Raw genomic sequence first — 22,813 nt, forward strand, 5'->3', positions numbered from 1 at the left:
TGACCAAAGGCCGAAACAAAGAGGTGAATTTTGAGAAAGCTTTTAAAGGGGGAACAGAGAAGTGGAGCAGCAACGGGAATTAGGGTGGGAGATCCAGAGAGTGGGATCAAGGCGACTGAAGACTCTGCCAGCAATGGTTGAGTGAAGTGGCGGGTGAACGAACAAAAGGCCACAGTCTGGGACCAAAGATATAATGGAAGATAGAAGGCTGCAGGAGGTTGCAAAGAAAGGAAGGGAGATCGGATGTGGAGGGATTTGAAGATACACGGGTGGGGGGGGGGGGTGCCAATGTAGGACAGTGATGGGGGTGATGGGTGAACGGGACTTCGTGCAGAGTACAGGTGAGGCCATTGTAAATAAGTTGGAGTTTGTGGAGGATGGGAGGCAGAAAGGAGGCCATTGGAATAATTGAATCTAGAAGTAACAAAGACGTGAATAAGAGTGTCAGTGTGGAGGGGCTTAGGTAGAGGTTGAGGTAAGCATTGTTGCTCAGCTGGAATCAGGATTTAGGGTTTGAAGCTCAATTCAGGATTGGAGAAGATGCCGAGGTTTTCCATGATCTGGTTTAGCCTGAGCAAGTAGCCCGGGAGGGGAATGGAATCAGTGGCAATGGAGGTCTGTTTATGACCATGGCTGAAAATGATAGATTCGGCCTTCCTGATGTTAAGTTGGGGAAAGTTGGGATTGATCCATTACTAGATGTCGGTTAGACAGTCTGGCAGCACAGAGGTGGTGGTGTGGTCTAGAGAGATGGTGGAGTGGTAACATTAGGTGTCATCAGCTGATCCTGTACCATAGATGTTTCCACTAAATGGTAACATGTAGATGAGGAAAGAGTGGGAGGTATAAGGTAGGACCTTAGTGTACTCCAGAGGGCACAGTTTGAGGCCAGGAAGAGAAGCCATTGCTGAAGATGTACTGGCTGTATTCATGTAGATTGCAGTGGGTTGTCCCACAGAGCTGGTAAATGGAAGAGATGTGATGGAGGAGGATCGTGTCGTTCTACAATACAACAGTGACTACACTTCAAAAAGTACTTCATTGGCTGTGAAGCACTTTTGGGACGTCCTGAAGTCGTGAAAGACACTATATAAATGCAAGTCTTTCTTCTCTTTTTATCATATCAAATGCTACAGAGAGGTTGAGGCAGACAAAGAGAGAAAATGCACCACAGTTACAATCACAGAGAATGTCATTTGTAACTTTGGCCAGTTTTTTTTTAAATCGATAAAGCCTCTTACCTTCTATATGATGTGATCTCTGCCCCAGTCAAGAACCGGTCCAGCTCCCTCTTGAAGGCAGAGAGTCAGCAGCCACCACACCATCTGGCAACTTAAACCAGGATCTTCCTTATCCAGTTTTCTGGTCTTTCTTTTTTTTTTACAATTCTTCTTAAGATGTTTGTTCTTCTTGCTTAGGGCCAAAACCGTTGTATATAGTGCCTACATACACATAGGTTTGCGCATCTTATCTTTGATTTTCTGATCCAGCTTCTTGCCTATCTCCTCTCTAATAGTTCTGTGGACCAGTTTAATATCCGGCCTACTGCAAGATGTCTCCTGGGTTCTTAAACTGTAACATATTTAATTATACAATCACACATACTGTCCGCTGGTAGGTTAGGCAGTTTAGCTCAAGCTGTATGATCCCCATTGTGACCCAGACACACTCATGGCCCAAGTCACTTGCGCATCAACCATAGCCACCCAGGTAACAAATGCACCCCAGACTCCCCCCTACAAAGCACCAGGTTGTGACCCCCATGCCCTGCGATGCTGCTTTGCTGTCTGAAGCCCCATGTTGGGTGCCGACTGTTAGCCAAATGAAGCGCTGTGTCTCTCAATACAATTTGGTTTCAGGCCTGTCGAATTAGACATGACTGCACATGTATATTTTAAACATCAATTTAATCTTTATTTATGACAGACTTCAAGTATACCAGCAAAGCAGCAATATAACCATAGCAGTAAGAGGCCTCTGCACTACATTCCCACCATGGGACATTTTTACCAACAGTACACAGTGAGTTATCTCTATCCTGGGTACCACTCCAGTAGTTTCTTTTTCTATGGAGGATTCACTGTAGCTCCCTGTCTAGGTGTCGGCCCTCTCCCATTATATCCTTTCTTACCATTGCTATGTGACAGCTCTGCTGCATCTCCCTTTTGTTTCCCAGCCTTTACATGAACTTTATTACATTTCTCTGGACAGATGGTTCTCCTGTTGCTGCTGATATCCTTGCAATCAGCACTTGTAAACATCCATTACCTTTCACCCAGCAGACTCTTGCCCTTTCTGGTAAATATTCAACTTTAGAAGTAATTCAACCTACAGGTCCACAGGTCCCTTTCATACATCCAACCTTAGCATTTCCCATGAGGGCGTTTGCACGCTATCTGATTTGTCCCCACAGGCTTCTTCCTCACCTATCCAGAAATATTCCAGACGTTGATTAATTGTTTCCAAATATCGAGCTTTAAAACTACTTTATTATGTTTCTTAATGAAAAGTTAACATTTCACACGGTTACAATTTTATTTAAAAAAACAACATAGCGCTATTACACTAACACGTCTTTTCAGATAATCAGTCAGACCAGCTGCAGTATCCCTGTTTTTATCCTGAATAACCCTTTCTAACCTAGTCACAGGATCATAGAATCAAACAGCACAGAAGGAGGCCATTTGGCCATCGTGCCTCTGTCAGCTCTTTGAAAGGGCTATCTGATTAGTCCCACTCCCCTGCTCTTTCCCCATGGCCCTGCAAATTCTTCCTTTTCAAGTAGATATCTAATTCCCTTTGGAAAGTTACTATTGAATCTGCTTCTACTACTTTTTCAGGCAGTGCATTCAGATCATAACAACTCGCAGCATTAAAAAATTCTCATCTCCCCTCTGGTTCATTTGCCAATAATTTTAAATCTGTGTCTTCTGGTTACTGGCTCTCCTGCCAGTGGAAACAGTTTCTCCTTATTTACTCTATCAAAACCCATCCTAGTCTCTGACATTCACCCAAGATGTCATCCATCACCACCCTGTCGGTGTTTCTGGGCCCTTTAGTGGGCAGACACTGCAGAAAAGCGCCCACACCTCTGAAGGCCGACTCCTGCAGGAATGTCGCCTTAACCCACAAACTTCGACGGGGACAGCAGTGGAGTTCCATGATGAGCATGACCTCGGAGTAACTGGTCCCAAGGAATCTCAGGGCCATTATGCACAACAGCCACGCCACAGCAATTGTAAATTATAATAGAATATAAATCCATAGAATCACAGAAAGTTACAGCACAAAAGGAGGCCATTTGGCCCATCGTGTCTGTACCGGCCGAAAAAGAGCCATCCAGCTTAATCCCACTTTCCAGCACTTGGTCCATAGCCCTGTAGGTTACGGCACTTCAAGTGCACATCAAAGTACTTTTTAAAATGAGTTGAGGGTTTCTCCCTCTACCAGCCTCTCAGGCAGTGAGATCCAGACCCCCACCACCCTCTGGGTGAAAAAAAATTCACCTCCGCTCCCCTCTAATTCTTCTACCAATTATTTTGAATCTATGCCCCCTGGACACTGACCCCTCTGCTAAGGGAAATAGGTCCTCCCTATCCACTCTATCTAGTCCCGTCATATTTTATATGCCTCAATTAAATCTCCCCCCAGCCTCCTTTGTTCCAAAGAAAACAACCCCAGCCTATCCAATCTTTCCTCATAGCTAAAATTCTCCAGCTCTGGCAACATCCTCGTAAATCTTCTCTGTAACTTCTCGAGTGCAATCACATCTTTCCTGTAATGTGGTGACCAGAATTGTACACAGTACTCAAGCTGTGGCCTAACCAATGTTTTATGCAGTTCTAGCATAACCTCCCTGCTCTTATATTCTATGCCTCGGCTAATAAAGGAAAGTATCCCGTATGCCCTTTTAACCACCTTATCTCCCTGTCCTGCTACCTTCAGGGATCTGTAAAATCTGGAATTAAAATACAAGTATCAGTAATGGTGGCCATAAAACTACTGGATTGTCGTAAAAACCCATCTGGTTCACTAATGTCCTTTAGGGAAGGAAACCTGCCTTCCTGACCCGGTCTGGCCTATATGTGACTCCAGACCCACAGCAATGTGGTTGATTCTTAATTGCCCTCTGAAATGGCCTGGTAAGCCACTCAGTTGTACAATCTCGCGAAAAAAAAGTCATAATAAGAATAAAACCGGACGGACCACCCGGCATCGGACCACCAGGCACCGGACACGACAAAGGCAAACCAAGCCCAGTCGACCCTGCAAAGTCCTCCTCACTAATATCTGGAGACTTGTGCCAAAATTGGGAGAGCTGTCCCACAGACTAGTCAAGGAACAACCTGACATAGCCATACTCACAGAATCATAACTTTCAGCCAACGTCCCAGACTCTTCCATCACCATCCCTGGGTATGTCCTGTCCTACTGGCAGGACAGATTGACCAGAGGTGGCGGTACAGTGATATACAGTCAGGAGGGAGTGGCCCTGGGAGTCCTCAACATTGACTCTGGACCCCATGAAATCTCATGGCATCAAGTCAAACATGGGCAAGGAAACCTCCTGCTGATTACCACCTACTGTCCTCCCTCAGCTGACGAATCAGTCCTCCTCCATGTTGAGCACCACTTGGAGGACGCACTGAGGGTAGCAAGGGCACAGAATGTACTCTGGGTGGGGGACTTCAATGTCCATCACCAAGAGTGGCTCGGTAGCACCACTACTGACCGAGCTGGCCGAGTCCTGAAGGACATAGCTGCCAGACTGGGCCTGCGGCAGGTGGTGAGCGAACCAACACGAGGGAAAAACTTACTTGACCTTGTCCTCACCAATCAACCTGTTGCAGATGCATCTGTCCATGACAGTATTGGTCGGAGAGACCACTGCACAGTCCTCGTGGAGAAAAATTTCCGTCTTCACACTGAGGACACCATCCAACGTGTTGTGTGGCACTATACCGTGCTAAATGGGATAGATTCAGAACAGATCTAGCAGTTCAAAACTGGGCAACCATGAGGTGCTGTGGGCAATCAGCAGCAGCAGAATTGTATTCCAGCACAATCTGTAACCTCATGGACTGGCATATTCCTCACTCTACCTTAACCAACAAGCCAGGGGATCAAATCTGGTTCAATAAGGAGTGTAGAAGAGCATGCCAGGAGCAGCACCAGGCGTACCTAGAAATGAGGAGCCAACCTGGTGAAGCTACAACTCAGGACTACATGCATGCTGAACAGCAGAAGCAACATGCTATAGACAGAGCTAAGTGATTCCACAACCAACGGATCAGATCCAAGCTCTGCTGTCCTGCCACATCCAGTCGTGAATGGTGTTGGACAATTAAACAAGTAACGGGAGGAGGAAGCTCTGTAAACATCCCCATCCTCAATGATGGCGGAGTCCAGCACCTGAGTACAAAAGACAAGGCTGAAGTGTTTGCAACCATCTTCAGCCAGAAGTGTCGAGTGGATGATCCATCTCGGCCTCCTCCCGATATCTGCACCATCACAGAAGCCAGTCTTCAGCCAATTCAATTCACTCCACTAGATATCAAGAAACGGCGGAGTGCACTGGATACAGCAAAGGCTATGGGCCCCGACAACATCCCGGCTGTAGTGCTGAAGAATTGTGCTCCAGAACTAGCCGCGCCTCAAGCCAAACTGTTCCAGTACAGCTACAGCTGGCATCTATCCGACAATGTGAAAAATTGCCCAAGTACGTCCTGTCCATAAAAAGCAGGACAAATCCAATCCGGCCAATTACCGCCCCATCAGTCTACTCTCAATCATCAGCAAAGTGATGGAAGGTTTCGTCGACAGCGCTATCAAGCGGCACTTACTCACCAATAACCTGCTCACCGATGCTCAGTTTGGGTTCCGCCAGGACCACTCGGCTCCAGACTTCATTACAGCCTTGGTTCAAACATGGACAAAAGAGCTGAATTCCAGAGGTGAGTTGAGAGTGACTGCCCTTGACATTAAGGAAGCATTTGACCGAGTGTGGCACCAAGGAGCCCTAGTAAAATTGAAGTCAATGGGAATCAGGGGGAAAACTCTCCAGTGGCTGGAGTCATACCTAGCCCAAAGGAAGATGGTAGTGGTTGTTGGAGGCCATTCATCTCAGCCCCAGGACATTGCTGCAGGAGTTCCTCAGGGCAGTGTCCTAGGCCCATCCATCTTCAGCTGCTTCATCAATGACCTTCCCTCCATCATAAGGTCAGAAATGGGGATGTTGGCTGATGATTGCACAGTGTCCAGTTCCATTTGCAACCCCTCAAATAATGAAGCAGTCCGTGTCCGCATGCAGCAAGACCTGGACAACATCCAGGCTTAGGTTGATAAGTGGCAAGTAACATTCGCACCAGACAAGTGCCAGGCAATGACCATCTCCAAAAGAGAGAGTCTAACCACCTCCCCTTGACATTCAACGGCATTACGATCACCGAATCCCCCACCTTCAACATCCTGGGGGTCACCATTGACCAGAAACTTAACTGGACCTGCCATATAAATACTGTGGCTGCAAGAGCAGGTCAGAGGCTGGGTATTCTGCGGTGAGTTACTCACCACCTGACTCCCCAAAGCCTTTCAACCATCTATAAGGCACAAGTCAGGAGTATGATGGAACACTCTCCACTTGCCTGGATGAGTGCAGCTCCAACAACACGCAAGAAGCTCGACACCATCCAGGACAAAGCAGCCCACTTGATTGGCACCCCATCCACCACCCTAAACATTCACTCCCTTCACCACTGGAGCACTGTGGCTGCAGTGTGTACCATCCACAGGATGCACTGCAGCAACTCGCCAAGGCTTCTTCGACAGCACCTCCAAAACCCGCGACCTCTACCACCTAGAAGGACAAGAGCAGCAGGCATATGGGAACAACACCACCTGCACGTTCCCCTCCAAGTCACACACCATCCCGACTTGGAAATATATCGCCGTTCTTGCATCATCGCTGGGTCAAAATCCTGGAACTCCCTACCTAACAGCACTGTGGGAGAACCTTCACCACACGGACTGCAGCAGTTCAAGAAGGCGGCTCACCACCACCTTCTCAAGGGCAATTAGGGATGGGCAATAAATGCCGGCCTCGCCAGCAGCGCCCACATCCCTTTGTTCCTCTACACCTCTTAGTATCCTCCCATTTATTGCATACTCCCTTGCCTTGTTTGCCCTCCCCAAACGCATTACCTCACACTTCTCTGGATTGAATTCCATTTGCCACTCTTCTGCCCACCTGACCAGTCCATTGACATCTTCCCGCAGTCTACAGCTTTCCTCCTCACCTTCAACCGCACGGCCAATTTTTGTGTCATCTGCAAACGTCTTGATCAAGCCCCCCACATTCAAATCCCAATCATGAATATCCACCACAAAAAGCAAGGGACCTCGTACTGAGCCTTGCGGGACCCCACTGGAAACAGACTTCCAGTCTCAAAAACACCAGTCATTCATTACCCTTTGCTTCCCACCACTGAGCCAATTTTGGAACCAACTTGCCACTTTCCCTTGGATCCCATGGGCTTTTAATTTTTTGGCCAGTCTGCCATGTGGGACCTTGTCAAAAACCTTGTTAAAATCCATGTACACTACATCAAATGCGTTACCCTCATCGACCCTCCATGTCACCTGCTCAAAAAATTCAATCAAGTTAGTCAGACATGATCTTCCCTTAACCAATCCATGCTGAGTGTCCATGATTAACCCGTGCCTTTCTAAATGACGATTTATGCTGTCCCTCAGAATCGATTATAATAGTTTGCCCACCACCAAGGTTAGACTGACTGGCCTATGATGACTCGGTCTATTTCTTTCTCCCTTTTTAAACAATGGTACAATGTTAGCAGTCCTCCAATCCTCCAGTACCACGCCTGTCGCCAGGGAGGATTGGAAAATTATGGTCAGAACCTCCGCTATTTCCTCCCTTGCTTTTCTTAGCAGCCTGGATACATTTCATCCGGGCCTGGCGATTTATCTACTTTCAAAGATGCTAAATCCCTTAATACTTCCTCTCTCAATATGTTTATCCCATCCAATATTTCACATTCCTCCTCCGTAACTACAATCTCTGCATCGTCCCCTTCTTTTGTTAAGACAGGCACAAAGTATTCATTAAGAACTAACCCACATCTTCCGCCTCCACACATAGGTTACCTTTTTGGTCTCTAATAGGCCCTTAGTTATCCTCTTGATCTTTATGTATTTATAAAACATTTTTGGGTTTTCCTTAATTTTACTCGACAGTATTTTTTCATGCCCTCTCTTTGCTTTCCTAATTTTCTTTTTAATTCCAACCCTGCACTTTCTATACTCCTCTAGGCTTTCTGCAGTATTGAGCTCTTGATGTCTGACATAAGCTTCCCTTTTTTGCCTTATCTTATCCTGTATGCTCCTTGTCATCCAGGGGGCTCTAGATTTGGCAGTCTCACCCTTTTTCTTCGTGGGAACATGTTTACTCTGAACCCCTTGAATCTCCCCCTTGAATGCCTCCCACTGCTCTGACACTGATTTACCTTCAAGTAGCTGTTTCCAGTCCACTTTTGCTAAATCACTTCTCAGCTTAGTAAAATTGGCCTTTCCCCATTTGAGAATTTTTACCCCTGTTCTATCTCTGTCCTTTTCCATTACTGTGCTAAATCGAACTGAATTATGATCACTACCACCAAAATGCTCTCCCACTGATACTCCTTCCACCTGCCCAGCTTCATTCCCTAAAACTAAATCCAGAACTGCCCCCCCTCTTGTTGGGCTTGCTATGTACTCGCTAAAAAAGTTCTCCTGAATGCAATTTAAGAATTCCGCACCCTCTATACTTTTTGCACTGATTGTATCCCAGTTAAAAATAATCCCCTACTATTACTGCCCTATTGTTTTGCACTTCTCATCCAGGTGACAGGCTAATTAGGCACTCAACTTGTTTGTAAGCAAAATAGCTGGAAACAGTTCCAGAAAATAGAACTGACTGATGGGAACCAAGTACTGGCTCATGTTTTGTATTGTTTCCAATATCAGCAAAAAAGACGCATTCACAATAAAACAGGCTACACCCAGATAATAAATGCTGTTTGTTGTACAGCACAATTGGAAAGGCTTAGTGACTCAGAAACTAAGGCACGTTTTAATCTGACCACTGAAAAAGTCACGTTGAAACATTAATCATGATACATTCAGGTTAATTCATTCTATATTTTTTTTGCCATTTCCTTCATTCAATTGCCACTTATCCTTTTTAAATTAGAAAAAAGACTGAGAGGTGACCTAGCAGAGGTTTTTAAAATTATGAAGGGCTTCGATAGGGTAGACGTAGCAAAGATGTTTCCACTGTGGGGGTGTCCAAAATTAGGAGCCATAAATATAACATATTCAATAATAAATCCAATAAGGAATTCAGGAGAAACTTCCTTACTCAGAGTGTGGTGAGAATGTGGAACTCGCTACCACATGGAGTGATTGAGGTGAAGAACATAGATGTGTTGAAGGGGAAGCTGGATAAGTACGTGAGGGAGAAAAGAATAGAAGGGTATACTGATAGTGTTAGATGAAGTAAATAGAGTGGGAGGAACATAGGAACAGGAATAGGCCATTCAGCCCCTCGGGCCTGTTCCACCATTCAATTGGATCATGGCTCCATATCCCTTAATACCCTTAGCTAGCAAAAATCTATCGATTTCAGATTTAAAATTATTAATTGAGCTAGTCTCTACTGCTTTTTGTGCGGGAGAGTTCCACACTTCTCCTACCCTTTGCGTGAAGAAGTGTTTCCTATCTTCTCTCCAGAATGGCCTGGCTCTGATTTTAATGTTATGTACCCTTGTCCTACACCCCCTCACCAGTGGAAAAAGTTTCCCTCTATCTACCCTAATAATTCCTTTCAAAATCCTAAAAACCTCAATCAAATCACCCCTTAACCTTCTATATTCCAGGGAATACAAGCCTGGTTTATTTAATGTCTCATAATCTCATCCTTGGAGCCCTGATAACATTCTGGTGAAACTGCATTGCTCTCCTTGCAAGGCCAATATATCCTTTCTTAGGTGCAGTGCCCCGAACTGTACATAATACTCCAGATGTGGTCTAACCAGAGCTTTGTACAGCTGTAGTAAAACTTCCTCCCCTTTATATTCTAGCCCACTAGTTATAAAGGCCAACATTCAATTGCCTTTTTGATTATATTTTATACCAGACACGACATTTTAGTGATCCATGTACATGGACCCCTAAATCTCTTTGGATCTCTACTGTTCCTAGCTTTTCAACATTTAAAAAATACTCAGATCTATCTTTTTTTGATCCAAAATGGATGATCTCACACTTAACTGCATTGAAATCCATCTGCCGCAGTTTTGCCCACTCACTTAATCTATCAATGTCTCTTTGTAATTTTATGTTCCCGTCTACACTACTTACAATGCCACTTATCTTTGTGTCATCGGCAAACTTGAATATATGGCTCTCTATTGTGTTATTAAGTCATGAATAAATATAATAAATAGTTGAGGCCCCAGCACAGACCCTTGTGGGACGCCACTAGTCGCTTCCTTCCAATTCGAGTACATACCCATTATCCCTGCTCTAAGTCTTCTACCACCTAACCAATCTCCTAACCAGGTCAATAATTTGCCTTCAATTCCATGAGCTTCAATTTTAACGTACAGTCTCTTATGTGGAACCTTATCAAAAGCCTTCTGGAAGTCCATATAAACTACATCCATAGACATGCCCCTGTTTACTACTTTAGTTATTTCCTCAAAAAAATCAATTAAGTTCCTTAGTCATGACCTCCACTTTACAAAACCATGTTGGCTCTCTCTAATCAGATCAAATTTCTCCAAGTGCTCAGTCACACTGTCCTTAATTATAGATTCCAATAACTTCCCCACTACAGATGTTAGACTAACAGATTTATAATTTCCTGCTTTCTCTCTCTCACCTTTCTTAAATAATGGAATTACATGTGCAATTTCCCAATCTAAAGGGACAATTTCTGAATCAAGAGACCTTTGGAAAGTTATGGCTAAAGTGACGATCCGGATTCTTTCCCCTCAGTCTGGTTCAGTAAAAACTGAAGTCGAATACATTTTAAAGTTCAACACATCTTTAATAGCAGGGTTCTTAGTCTGCAGCACTGATTTGGACTCCTGATAGAGTCCCTCTATGCTGGCAGAACAAGAACAAAAACATACAGAAATCCACACGTTTTTATACAGATGAATAGGGTTGGAACATACTTAACGAGGGTCAACACCAATCATAAGCCGGGCATAGGTTGCCATGCGAGGTTACATTATTTCCGGCCAATCATAAATCGTCCATGTGCTGATCATGCTGCTGTTAGACATCAAAGGGGATACTTCCTCACTTTCCAACTTGGAATGTTCTTCCCTGTTCCTTCTGTTCCTTATCTCCCAACCTGGAATGTCTTTCAACTTTGGCTAAGCTCGTTACCTATATTGATCTGCCATAAACATGGAGACATTCAGACCAGTCCTTGAATCACATCAAAGACTCTACATTGCTAAGACCATGCAAACCTGCTGACTACGCAAACATATGGCCCAGCAGGAGGGCCAGGCCACTTGTATCAATCTCAGTTACTAACTAATTAACCCTTTCTAACCATTTTGCATTCTGCTTCTTTGCCACGTAGGCATCTTAATATTTTACTAAAAACTGACCACGTAGGGATTCTCAAAAGCATCTGCAATTTCATCAACTACTTCCTTTAAAACCCTGGGGTGGAAACCATCAGATCCTGGGGATTTGTCAGATTTGTCATTATTTTTTCTAATTCTATTTTCTTCCTTATCTTAACTCGACTGAGTTCCAGTCTTTGATTCATTATTAGTTTCCCTGGAATGTCAGGTATATTATCCTCTTCCTCCACTGTGCAGATTGACACAAAATAATTATTCAACAAGTCTGCCATTTCCTTATTTTCATTTGGAATATTACCCGCATCTGTTTTTAAAGAGCCCACATTACTCTTGATTACCCTTTTTCTTCGAATATAATTGTAAAAACATAGTGTTAATCTTGATATCTCTCGCAAGTTTCTTTTCATATTCTCTTTTGCAGCTCTACCTACCTTTTTTGTCTTCTTTTGCTGTTCTTTATATCTCTCCCAGTCCCTTGGATCTACACTATTCTTTGCACTTTTATATACTCTTTGCTTTATTTTTATGTTATCTCTCATCTCTTTTGTAGACCATGGATATTTTATTTGGTAAGTAGAGCTCTTGCCCTTTGGGGTATATACTGGTCCTGTATTAAGCTAAATTCCTTTTTGAACACCTCCCACTGTTCTTCTCTAGTTTTACCCCAATAATAGTTTTGACCAGTTTGCTGTCGTCAGTCCTTGTTTCATTAACTTAAAAAGTTAGTCTTACCAAAATCAAGAATCTTAGTAACTTGTGTTAGGTTTGAAAAGGAGAAACTTATCGTTGAATTCAATCATATTATGATCACTGTTAGATAAATATTCCCTTACTGTTAGATTATTAACTAAGTCTGGCTCATTACTCAATACTAAATCTAGTATGGCCCGCCCTCTTGTTGGTTTGAGAACATATTGCTCCAGAAAACTATCTTGAATGCACTCTAGAAATTCATTACCATTCCGACTTGAGCCACTCTGCTCTTCCCAATCTATATGAAAATTAAAGTCTCCCATTAAAACAACTCAACTACACCTTTTCAGGCAGTGCATTCTAGATCACAACAACTCGCTGTGTAAAAATTTTTTTTGCTTATTGTCACCTCTGGTTCTTTTGCCAATCACCTTAAATCTGTGTCCTCTGGTTACCGACCCTTCTGCCACTGGAAACAGTTTCTCCTTATTTACTCCATCAAAACCGTTCATGATTTTGAACACCTCTATCAAATCTCCCCTTAACCTTCTCTGTTCTAAGGAGAACAACCACAGCTTCTCCAGTCTCTCCACATAACTGAAGTCCCTCATCCCTGGTACCATTCTAGAAAATCTCTTCTGCACCCTCTCTAAGGCCTTCTCATCCTTCCTAAAGAGTGGTGCCCAGAATTGAACACAATACTCCAGCTGAGGCCTAACTAGTGTTTTATAAAAGTTTAGCATAACTTCCTTTCTTTTATACTCTATGCCTCTATTAATAAAGTCGAGGATCCCATCTGCTTTTTTAACAGCCTTCTCAATATTTCCTGCCACCTTCAAAGATTTGTGTATGTGAACCCCCAGGTCTCTCTGTTCATGCACCCCCTTTAATATTGTACCATTTAGTTCTTATTGCCTCCCTTCATTTTTCCTACCAAAATGCATCACTTCACACTTCTCTGCGTTAAATTTCATCTGCCTTGTGTCTGCCCAATTCACCAGTCTATCTACGTCCTCTTGAAATCTGTTACTATATTCCACATTGTTTACGACAATTATGTGTCATCTGCAATCTTTGAAATTATACCCTCTATACTCAAGTCCATGTTATTAATATATATCAAAAAGACCAGTGGTCCTAATACCGACCCCTGGGGTACACTACTGTATACTTCTTTCCAGTCTGAAAAACAAACGCTCAGCACTACTCTCTGCTTTCTGTCCCCTAACCAATTTTGCATCCATGCAGGCACTGTCCCTTTAATCCCATCGGCTTTAATTTTGATAACAAGTTTATTATGTGGTACTTTATCAAAAGCTTTTTGAAAGTCCATATACACAACATCAACAGCACTACCCTTATCAACCCTTTCCATTATTTCATCAAAGAACTCAATCAAATTAGTCAAACATGATTTACATTTAATAAAATCTGTGCTGACTTTCATCTATTAGCCCATACTTTTCCAAGTGCCAATTAATTTTGTCCATCATTATTGTCTCTAAAAGTTTCCCCACCACCGACGTTAGGCTGACTGGCCTGTAATTGCCGGGTTTATCACTCTCCTCTTTTTTGAACAGGGGTGTAACATTTGCAATCCTCCAGTCCACCGGCACCGTCCCCATATCTAAGAAGGATTGGAAGATTGTGCCCAGAGTCTCCGTAACTTCCACCCTTACTTCCCTCAGTAACGTAAGGTGCATCCCATCTGGACAGGGTAACTTTTCTACTTTGAGTACTGCCAATCTTTTAACTAACTCGTCTTTATCTATTTTTACCCTATCCAATATCGCTACTACCTCCTCATCCTTTACTGCTACATCTTAGTTAAGAGCACCTTTTATCTACAAATAGAATCTATTTTATGACTGCCAAAAACATTTTTGCTTCAAAACACGTTCTATCTGGAAAAACACTATTAACCGCTGACATTGCAGATATACAATGTCTTTATTGCGACTGAATTTAAAATTGCTAATGAAATTGCAATTGTACACATCCATGGATTAGAGTCCAGGTCCTGTGCAAGTTTGTGCTTGATTTAAAAACAGGAAATGCTGGAAATACTCAACAGGTCTGGCAGCATCTGTGAAGAGAGAAACAGAGTTAATGTTTCAGTTCGATAACCTCTCCACAGATGTTGCCTGACCTGCTGAGTGTTTTCAGCATTTTCTGTTTTTATTTCAGATTTCCAGCATCTGAAGTATTTTGCTTTTCAATTATGTGATTGATTGTCTAAAATTGATCCTTTAATGAAATCCAGGGCAATCATTTGCTTTGATGTGGATAAAGAGGTTCACTCTTGAGCACCCCTGTTCCTCCTGGCCCCACAAGTAAAGTCAAAAAAAGAAAAAGGACATCTTTTTGGGCCTCTTCTGGCCCTGACTCCTCTTCCGGCCCTGACTCCTCTTCCCGTAGATGGTTCGAACAGATAAATTGATACATTTACTGGAATATCTTCCAGATCTTGTTATACCAGTGGGGTTCCGCAAGACTCAGTATTGGTCCCTTGCTTTTTGTGGTACATATTAATGATTTGGACTTGAATGTGGGGGGCTTGATCAGGAAGTCTGCAGATGATACAAAAATTGGCCGTGTGGTTGATAGTGAGGAAGAAACCTGCAGACTGCAGGAAGATATTAGTGGACAGGTCAGGTGGGCAGAATAGTGGCAAGTGGAATTCAATCCACAGAAGTGTGAGGTAATGCGTTTGGGGAGGGCAAACAAGGCAAGGGAATACACAATAAATGGGAGGATACTGAGAGGTGCAGAAGAACAAAGGGACCTTGGAGTGCATGTCCACAGATCCCTGAAAGTAGCAGGACAGGTAGATAAAGTGATTAAAAAGGCATACGGGATGCTTTCCTTTATTAGCTGAGGCATAGACTATAAGAAGAAGGAGGTAATGCTCGAACTGTATAAAACATTGGTTAGGCCACAGCTTGGATATTGTGTACAGTTCTGGTCCCCACATTACAGGAAAGATATGATTGCACGAGAGACGGGTTTTTTTTCCATTCGTTCATGGGATGTGGGCATCGCTGGCAAGGCCCATTTATTGCCCTTCCCTAATTGCCCTTGAGAAGGTGGTGGTGAGTCGCCTTTCTTTTTAGAAAATTTACGGCACAGAAGGAGGCCATTCGGCCCATCGTGTCCGTTGGGCTGAGAAACGAGCCACCCAGCCTAATCCCACTTTCCCGCATTTGGTCCATAGCCCTGCAGGTCACAGATCTTCAGGTGCACATCCAGGTACTTTTTAAATGAGTTGAGGGTTTCTCCCTCTACCACCCTCTCAGGCAGCGAGTTCCAGACCCCCACCACCCTCTGGGTGAAAACATTTTTCCTCATTTCTGCTCTAATCCTTTTACCAATCACATTACATCTATGCTCCCTGGTTATTGACCCCTGCGCTAAGGGAAATAGGCCTTTCCTATCCGCTCTATCTCGGCCCCTCATAATTATATACACCTCAATCAAATCACCCCTCGGCCTCCTCTGTTCCAAGGAAAACAACCCCAGCTTGTCCAATCTGTCATCATAGCTAAAATTCCCCAGTCCTGGCAACATCTTCGTAAATCTCCTCTGCACCCTCTCTAGTGCAAGTACATCCTTCCTGTAATGTGGTGACCAGAACTGTGCGCAGTACTCAAGCTGTGGCCTAACTAATGTTTTATACAGTTCCAGTATAACATCCCTGCTTTTATATTGAATGCCTTGGCTAATAAAGGAAAGCATTCTATATGCCTTCTTAACCATCTTATCTACCTATCCTGCTATCTTCAGGGATCTGTGGACATGCACTCTAAGGTCTCTCACTTCCTCCACACCTCTCAGTATCCTCCCATTTATTGTATATTCCCTTGCCTTGTTTGCTCTCCCCAAATGCATTACCTCACACTTCTCTGAATTAAACTCCATTTGCCAATTTTCTGTCCATCTGATCAGTCCATTGATATCTTCCTGCAGTCTACAGCTTTCCACCTCACTATCAACCGCACGGCCTATCTTTGTGTCATCCGCAAATTTCTTAATCATGCCTCCTACGCTTGAGTACAGACTGGGTACAGAGGAGATTTACAAGGATTTTGCCAGGGCTGGAGAATATTAGCTATGAGAAAAGATTGGATAGGCTCGGGTCAGTGACCAGGGGGCATAGATTCAAAGTAATTGGTAGAATGATTAGAGGGAAGCCGAGCAGAAATGTTTTCACCCAGAGGGTGGTGGGGTCTGGAACTTACTGCCTGAAAGGGTGGTAGAGGCAGAAACCCTCAACTCATTAAAAAGTACTTGGACGTGCACTTGAAGTGCCGTAACCTACAGGGCTACGGACCAAGTGCTGGAAAGTGGGATTAAGCGGATCGCTCTTTTTCAGCCGAAACAGACACGATGGGACAAATTGCCTCCTTCTGTGCCGTGACTTTCTATGATTCTATGAAACCACCAAAAAGGCTATTCAGATTTGATTGGAAATTCTGAATGGTTCTTGTCTTTTAATGCATTACATTAATCATTTTCAATATCACGTCGATTTTTTTGGTAATAATTTGAAAGTACAGGGAAAACATCTTGACTGGGGATTGTATGAATGGGACAGTGTTCTTTGATGAGGTTGTTGAGATTGGGACAATTTTGTTGGGCATGGAGTGGAGTTCTGCTCTACAGTGTCTGTGCATGACCCCAATGGAAAGGCATTGAGTCTCGTTGAAACTGATAGTATCTTGCACATAGATCGCTAACTTAAAATGGAAAAGTACAAGTATTATTATCCTGTTTCCATTGGGAGAATTCCAGCATTTTGAATAACTAAGCACAGGATTATTCATCAGCAAAGCCATTTAATTTAGAAGTATTCTATTCTAGGACTGTAACAAGGTCCTTCAATCCTCAAAATATAACTCTCTCAGGCCAGACACTAATTCTTTTTTGGTTTCTAAATTCTGATCAGTTGGATAGAACAGAGCACTTTATTGAGACAAGGATCAATCAGTGCGGCAGATCACACGGCATGTTATGAACAATACACATAATTAAGCTCATTACAACAGACTTTCCAAGGTAAATTAACTAAACCCTTCTGTTTTATGGAGTGGAAGATCTCAACTTAGTGGAGGGCAAACTAATTGTTATAGAGCTTTGCAACAAAGACCTAGTAACAAAACACATATGCTTAACACCTGCAGCAAAGAGAGAGAGACTAAGCTCTGAGGTAGAAGAAAAGATTTCCTAGCTCCAGTCCAATTATGGTACATAGGCTGCCCTGCAAGCTGGCTAAATCATAATAGTCACGGAAAAGAAGGTTTTTGCCCTCACGTTACTTGTCTGGCTATACTTTACACCACCAGCCCTGCACAAACTGCCAAAGTGGTGGCCCTTATCACCAGGCCACACCTTGATCTCTCCTCCTGGTCTTCTGGTACCTTCTCCTCTTTCAAGCTCCTCATCTTGCTCCACCCCTTTCACCTCTCCTTTTAAATCATCATTGTCCACCGCTCCACCACCCCAAGCACCACCCTGAGATTCTCCCTGAGATATCATCTCTTCTTTCCTCCCCCAGACTCTGTACTGAGCGACTCATCAACCTCGGTGATTTCAATCTCAATTTCCGCTCCCCTCGCCTTCTCTCCTCTGAATTCACTGCTTTCTCCAAATCTCTCCCTCTATATAAACTCTCCTACCCAAATTCACGGCCACCCCCTCACACTTGCCATGTCATGTGGCTTCTCCACTCCCACGGTCTCAATCATTGACAAGGCCATCTGTGACCACTTCCATGTATCCCTCACCACTCACATCCCACTACCCCTTTCCAACCCCACTTCTTTCTGTGCTGGCCCTGGAAAAGACCCTCCCCCAAGTTACTGACAAACGCACTTTCAAACTCCCAACTTCCATTCACCACAAAACTTCTACACCAGTCAATTTGCTCAATCACCCCCTCACCTCCACCTTTGATGTCCCTGCCCCCAGCAAAATCTTTATTAACCAATGTTTTCTTTTGGCCCCTAGGAATGTCCATTAGCAGTCTATTCCAATTCCATCACAGTTGGTGACTTCAATGTTGTCAAATTATATATTTGGCAGGAAAAACCATTGTTGAAAGTAAACTCATTGATTTTTTAGAGCATTTCATGTCTTCTCCCATAATACTCCACATCTAACAGCTGATTGAATTGTTTTCCTTCTTTTCAACCAAACTGTCTGATACTTCTTACCAGAAGCTAACAATGGAGGGGCATCAGCCTAACGTGTGAAGATTCCCTGCTTCTTTACCATATTATCTCCTCTATCTATCATTCATCGTTATTTTGGATTGACACAACCAATCAGGCCTAAAAGCAAAAGAGAGAGCTTGCATTTAGACAGCACCTTTCATGACCTCACGACATCCCAAAGCACTTTACAGCCAATTAAGTATTTTTGAAGTATAGTCGCTGTTGTAACGTAGAAAACGCAGCAGCCAATTTGTGCAAAGCAAGGTCCCATAAACAGCAATGAGATAAATGACCAGATAATCTGTTTTAATGATGTTGGTTGAGGGATAAATATTGGCCAGGACACCAGGGAGAACTCCCTTGCTCTTCATCAAAATCGTGCCATGGAGGCTTAATTGTGCAAAACTGTGGTAGCCTCTTGTTCACCTGCCCAATATGTTTTTCTTCTCCAGTTGGTGCAGTCCGATGCAAAGCATTAGCATTTTGAGGAATTTTTCATTGTAGGAGCAAATAGTTTGATTTTACATAACTTGCTTGTTCGTGAGCAGTTTTTTGTCAGGAATTTGACTCTCAATTAGACAGTTTCATAAGTATATAATGCAACTGGAGCCATCATTTTGAAGTTTAAGCTCATGTCTTTCAGCTCAGCTGGGATCAGAAATTGTTATAACAAGATTTGAAATTACAGAAGCCTCGAAGTGACTGCTCTATTAGTGCACAAATGCTTAATACATTTACGTACTTTGATTGCATAGTTATTTTAACAAAGGCATCAATTTGTCTAAAATAAGTAAGATACTTATTTTAGCATGACAAACAAAGAAATACCATGCAAATCTGGGAACGCAAATTCATAAATTATATTTCTTCTGAGCCTCATGTCTGAGCCTCCTTCTGCGCTCTTGAATGGAAAATGCGAGCGCAGGCAGGCTAAACTGCATTTGCTTATCACACACCAATCTGCTGTGGTGTGTTAACACACTCTCCAGTTACTTCAGGGACTTGGGTTCAGATCCAGCCCAGACAGATGAGGTGATGATTACCTATCTCTGGCTGCACTATAATATGGCACATAGTAATTTCTGGGCTGAAGTCTTTACAATAGGAGGTTTGTAATAATAGTGTTCATTATAATTATGATGTTTGACTATTTTCTTAGTGGAAGTGTGTTTTATTTTCAAGGGTCCAAATTGACATATTTAGATTATATACAAGTATTCTTTGTTAATGCATAGTAAAAGATTTTGCCATATTTTAAGATGTCTCCTCTTATGCATATTAAATCCTATGTTTATCCATTCAATAAAGACATGTTAATTACGGGCTTTTTATCCTTTCATGTAACAATTTTACTCTTGACATCACATTATTTTACATCATGCAATTACTATTTAAAAGAGTAATCTATAATAGATGATCAAGGTTCACAATTTTAATTTTACAATAACCTCATTTTTCACTACGCTTGTATTTATTTCAGCTTCATAGCTGTTGTGCATCAAACACAGACAAGTGGGGCTTGAATTTTCCTCGACCTGCCACAATGCAGAGCCAATAAGTAGCAAAGCTGATTGGAAAAGGTAGCAAATGTTTCTCGAGAAAATATTAGCATTATCAGCAACTTTCAAATGTCCTACAAAGCACATATCCACCAATGGAATAATGGGGCACAAATCACCGCAGAAATAACGGAGGAGCTCAACAGCGCTCTCCGTCGTTAGTGGCGAATTAAAGGAGCATTTGCACATGGGCAGTGAAATGCGGAAATCCGGAGCTTGCTCCAAGTGGTTCATCGGCGATATGACGGATTATTCAATACTGAGAGATAGGATAAACTGTCAGTTGGAAAGGCATGTTTAAATCAGGGATCATCAGCATGGATTTGTTCAGGGAAGGTCATGCCTTACAAATCTGATTAAATTCTTTGAGGAAGTGACAAGGAAGATTGATGAGGGTAGTGCAGTGGATGTTGTCTGCATGGATTTTAGTAAGGCATTTGACAAGGTCCCCCACGGCAGACTGGTCAGAAAGGTAAAAGCCCATGGGATTCAGGGAAATGTGGCGAATTGGATCCAAAACTGGCTCAGTAACAGGAAACAAAGGGTAAAAGTCGATGGATGTCTTTGCGAATGGAAATCAATTTCCAGCGGTGTGCCACAGGGCTCAGTGTTGGGTTTCTTGCTGTTTGTGGTATATATTAATGATTGGACTTGAACGTAGGGGACATGATTGACAAATCTGCAGATGACACAAAAATTGGCCGTGTAGTTGATAGTGAAGAGGATAGCTGTAGACTCCAAGAAAATATCAATGGGTTGGTGGAGGGAGCGGAAAAGTGGCAAATGGAGTTCAACCCGGAGAAGTGTGAGGTAATGCACTTAGGGAGGGCAAACAGTAAAAGGGAATGCGCAGTAAACGGGAATATATTGAGAGGGGTAGAGGAAGTGAGAGACCTTGGAGTGCATGTGCACAGGTCCCTGAAGGTGGCAGTACAGGTAGATAAGGTGATGAAGAAGGCATACGGAATGCTCTCCGTTATCAGCCGAGGTGTAGAATACAAAAGCAGGGATGTAATGATGGAACTGTATAAAATGCTGGTAAGGCCACAGCTGGAGTATTGTGCACAGTTCTGGTCACCACATTACAGGAAGGACGTAATTGCTGTGGAGAGAGTGCAGAGAAGATTTACAAGAATGTTGCCAGGGTTTGAAAATTGCAGCTACGAGGAGAGATTGGATAGGCTGGGGTTGTTTTCCTTGGAGCAGAGGAGGCTGAAGGGAGACTTGATTGAGGTGTACAAAATTATGATGGGCCCAGATAGAGTAGACAGGGAGTACCTGTTTCCCCTAGTGGAGAGTTCAAGAACTAGAGGACATCGATTTAAGCTGATTGGCGGAAGGATTAGAGGGGACATGAGGAAAAACTTTTTTACCCAGAGGGTGGTGGGTGTATGGAATTCGCTGCCCGAATTGGTGGTAGAGGAAAGGACCCTTAACTCTTAAAAATTACCTGGATCTGCACCTGAAGTGCTGTAAGCTGCAGGGCTACGGAGCGGGTGCTGGAAGAAGGTGGGATTAGAATGGGCACCTGGTTGTTCTTCTAGCCGGCGCAACACGATGGGCCGAATGGCCCCCTTCTGTGCTGTATCTTTTCCATGGTTCTATGACAGTTTCAAATTAAAGGGACCTCGCACGCTGCAATCAGAGAAATCTTTGAAAAAGTGCCAACTTGCTCATCTGCCCAGCTGGAAACTAACTAATTACACAAACAGCTACGCTTAAAAATACCAGGTCAAAACCAAGTTTTAAACTTAGCCCGCAGTAAGTAATTTTGTTAATTTATTTCGCAGAAACGGCGGTGAACATTTCCTCACCGCTCCGAGTGATTTCTGGCCCATTGTGTTCTAAATTAAGTTTCAAATAACTAAAAATTAACTTTTATAAATGTGGACGGTCATATTACTCCTTATTTTAAAAGTTTTTGGTCAGTAAAAAAAAAATTTCCCTTCGGTCTCTTTTATTTAATTCAATTATTTCTTTGGCTTTTTATTAAAAAAATGTAATTTTTTTATTTACGGTTACATTCAGAATACTAACTTTCAATAAATGAAGTCTGCTTGCCTGTTTGAGCAATGCAGGCTGGATCTGTGGGCGGGACTTCTCCTCTCACAGACTTTTCCACTCGCAGCAACTCACGCTGCTCAGAGGCTGGGTTGATTTTTGTTAAAGTTCAAATTCAAGCAATTCAACGCCACAGAGCCCACCATAAGTAATTTCATTACTATATTTCGCAGGGACAGCAGTGACCGTTGCCTCTCCGCTCCGAGCGATTTATGGCCCATTGTGTGCGTATTTGGCAGGCTACAGAGAAAACTCATCTCCTGCTTAAGTACACAGTACAATTGAAAGCTACACCGAACAATGGACTCCAACATTATCTTGTACTTGCCACAGACAATATGTTAACATATTAAAATGAAATATGATTCATTGCATTCAAAGCATTAGTAATAACTGAAATGTAAACATCTTATGACGGTACTTAACGTTTAGATGTAGGAATCATGTTCCCTGAGCCCTCCCACCAGCAAGTAAAGCCAACAAAAATATAAAGCTTGTTGTCGGGCTGACTAGAATTCTCAGTCCTCTACAACATTATGAGAGGTGAAGCACCAGAAGAGTTGTTAGTGCTTAAACCAGACATCCATGTGTACCATGGGCACCAGACATAGGTGGATTCAAAGTC

At 43.0% G+C, this 22,813-nt stretch overlaps 1 protein-coding gene across 4 annotated transcripts in view; it reads right to left on the reverse strand.

Moving 5' to 3' along the window:
* Positions 1 to 22,813, reverse strand: part of LOC137324958 (outer dense fiber protein 2-like) — a 133,411-nt gene that overhangs the window by 55,070 nt on the left and 55,528 nt on the right. The window contains exons 18-19 of one of the 4 annotated variants that reach the window (XM_067989651.1): positions 14,429 to 14,442; positions 11,105 to 11,464 (exon numbers count right to left, since the gene is read on the reverse strand). The exons of the other annotated variants lie outside the window; for them this stretch is intronic. Of the exons in view, the coding sequence (XP_067845752.1) occupies positions 11,451 to 11,464; positions 14,429 to 14,442 (28 nt within the window). The 3' untranslated portion in view covers positions 11,105 to 11,450. Of the gene's footprint in view, positions 1 to 11,104; positions 11,465 to 14,428; positions 14,443 to 22,813 lie in introns of those variants that run through there. 4 annotated transcript variants of the gene reach the window in all.

The sequence above is a fragment of the Heptranchias perlo genome, chromosome 9 (assembly GCF_035084215.1).
Source record: "Heptranchias perlo isolate sHepPer1 chromosome 9, sHepPer1.hap1, whole genome shotgun sequence".
NCBI lineage: Eukaryota > Metazoa > Chordata > Chondrichthyes > Hexanchiformes > Hexanchidae > Heptranchias > Heptranchias perlo.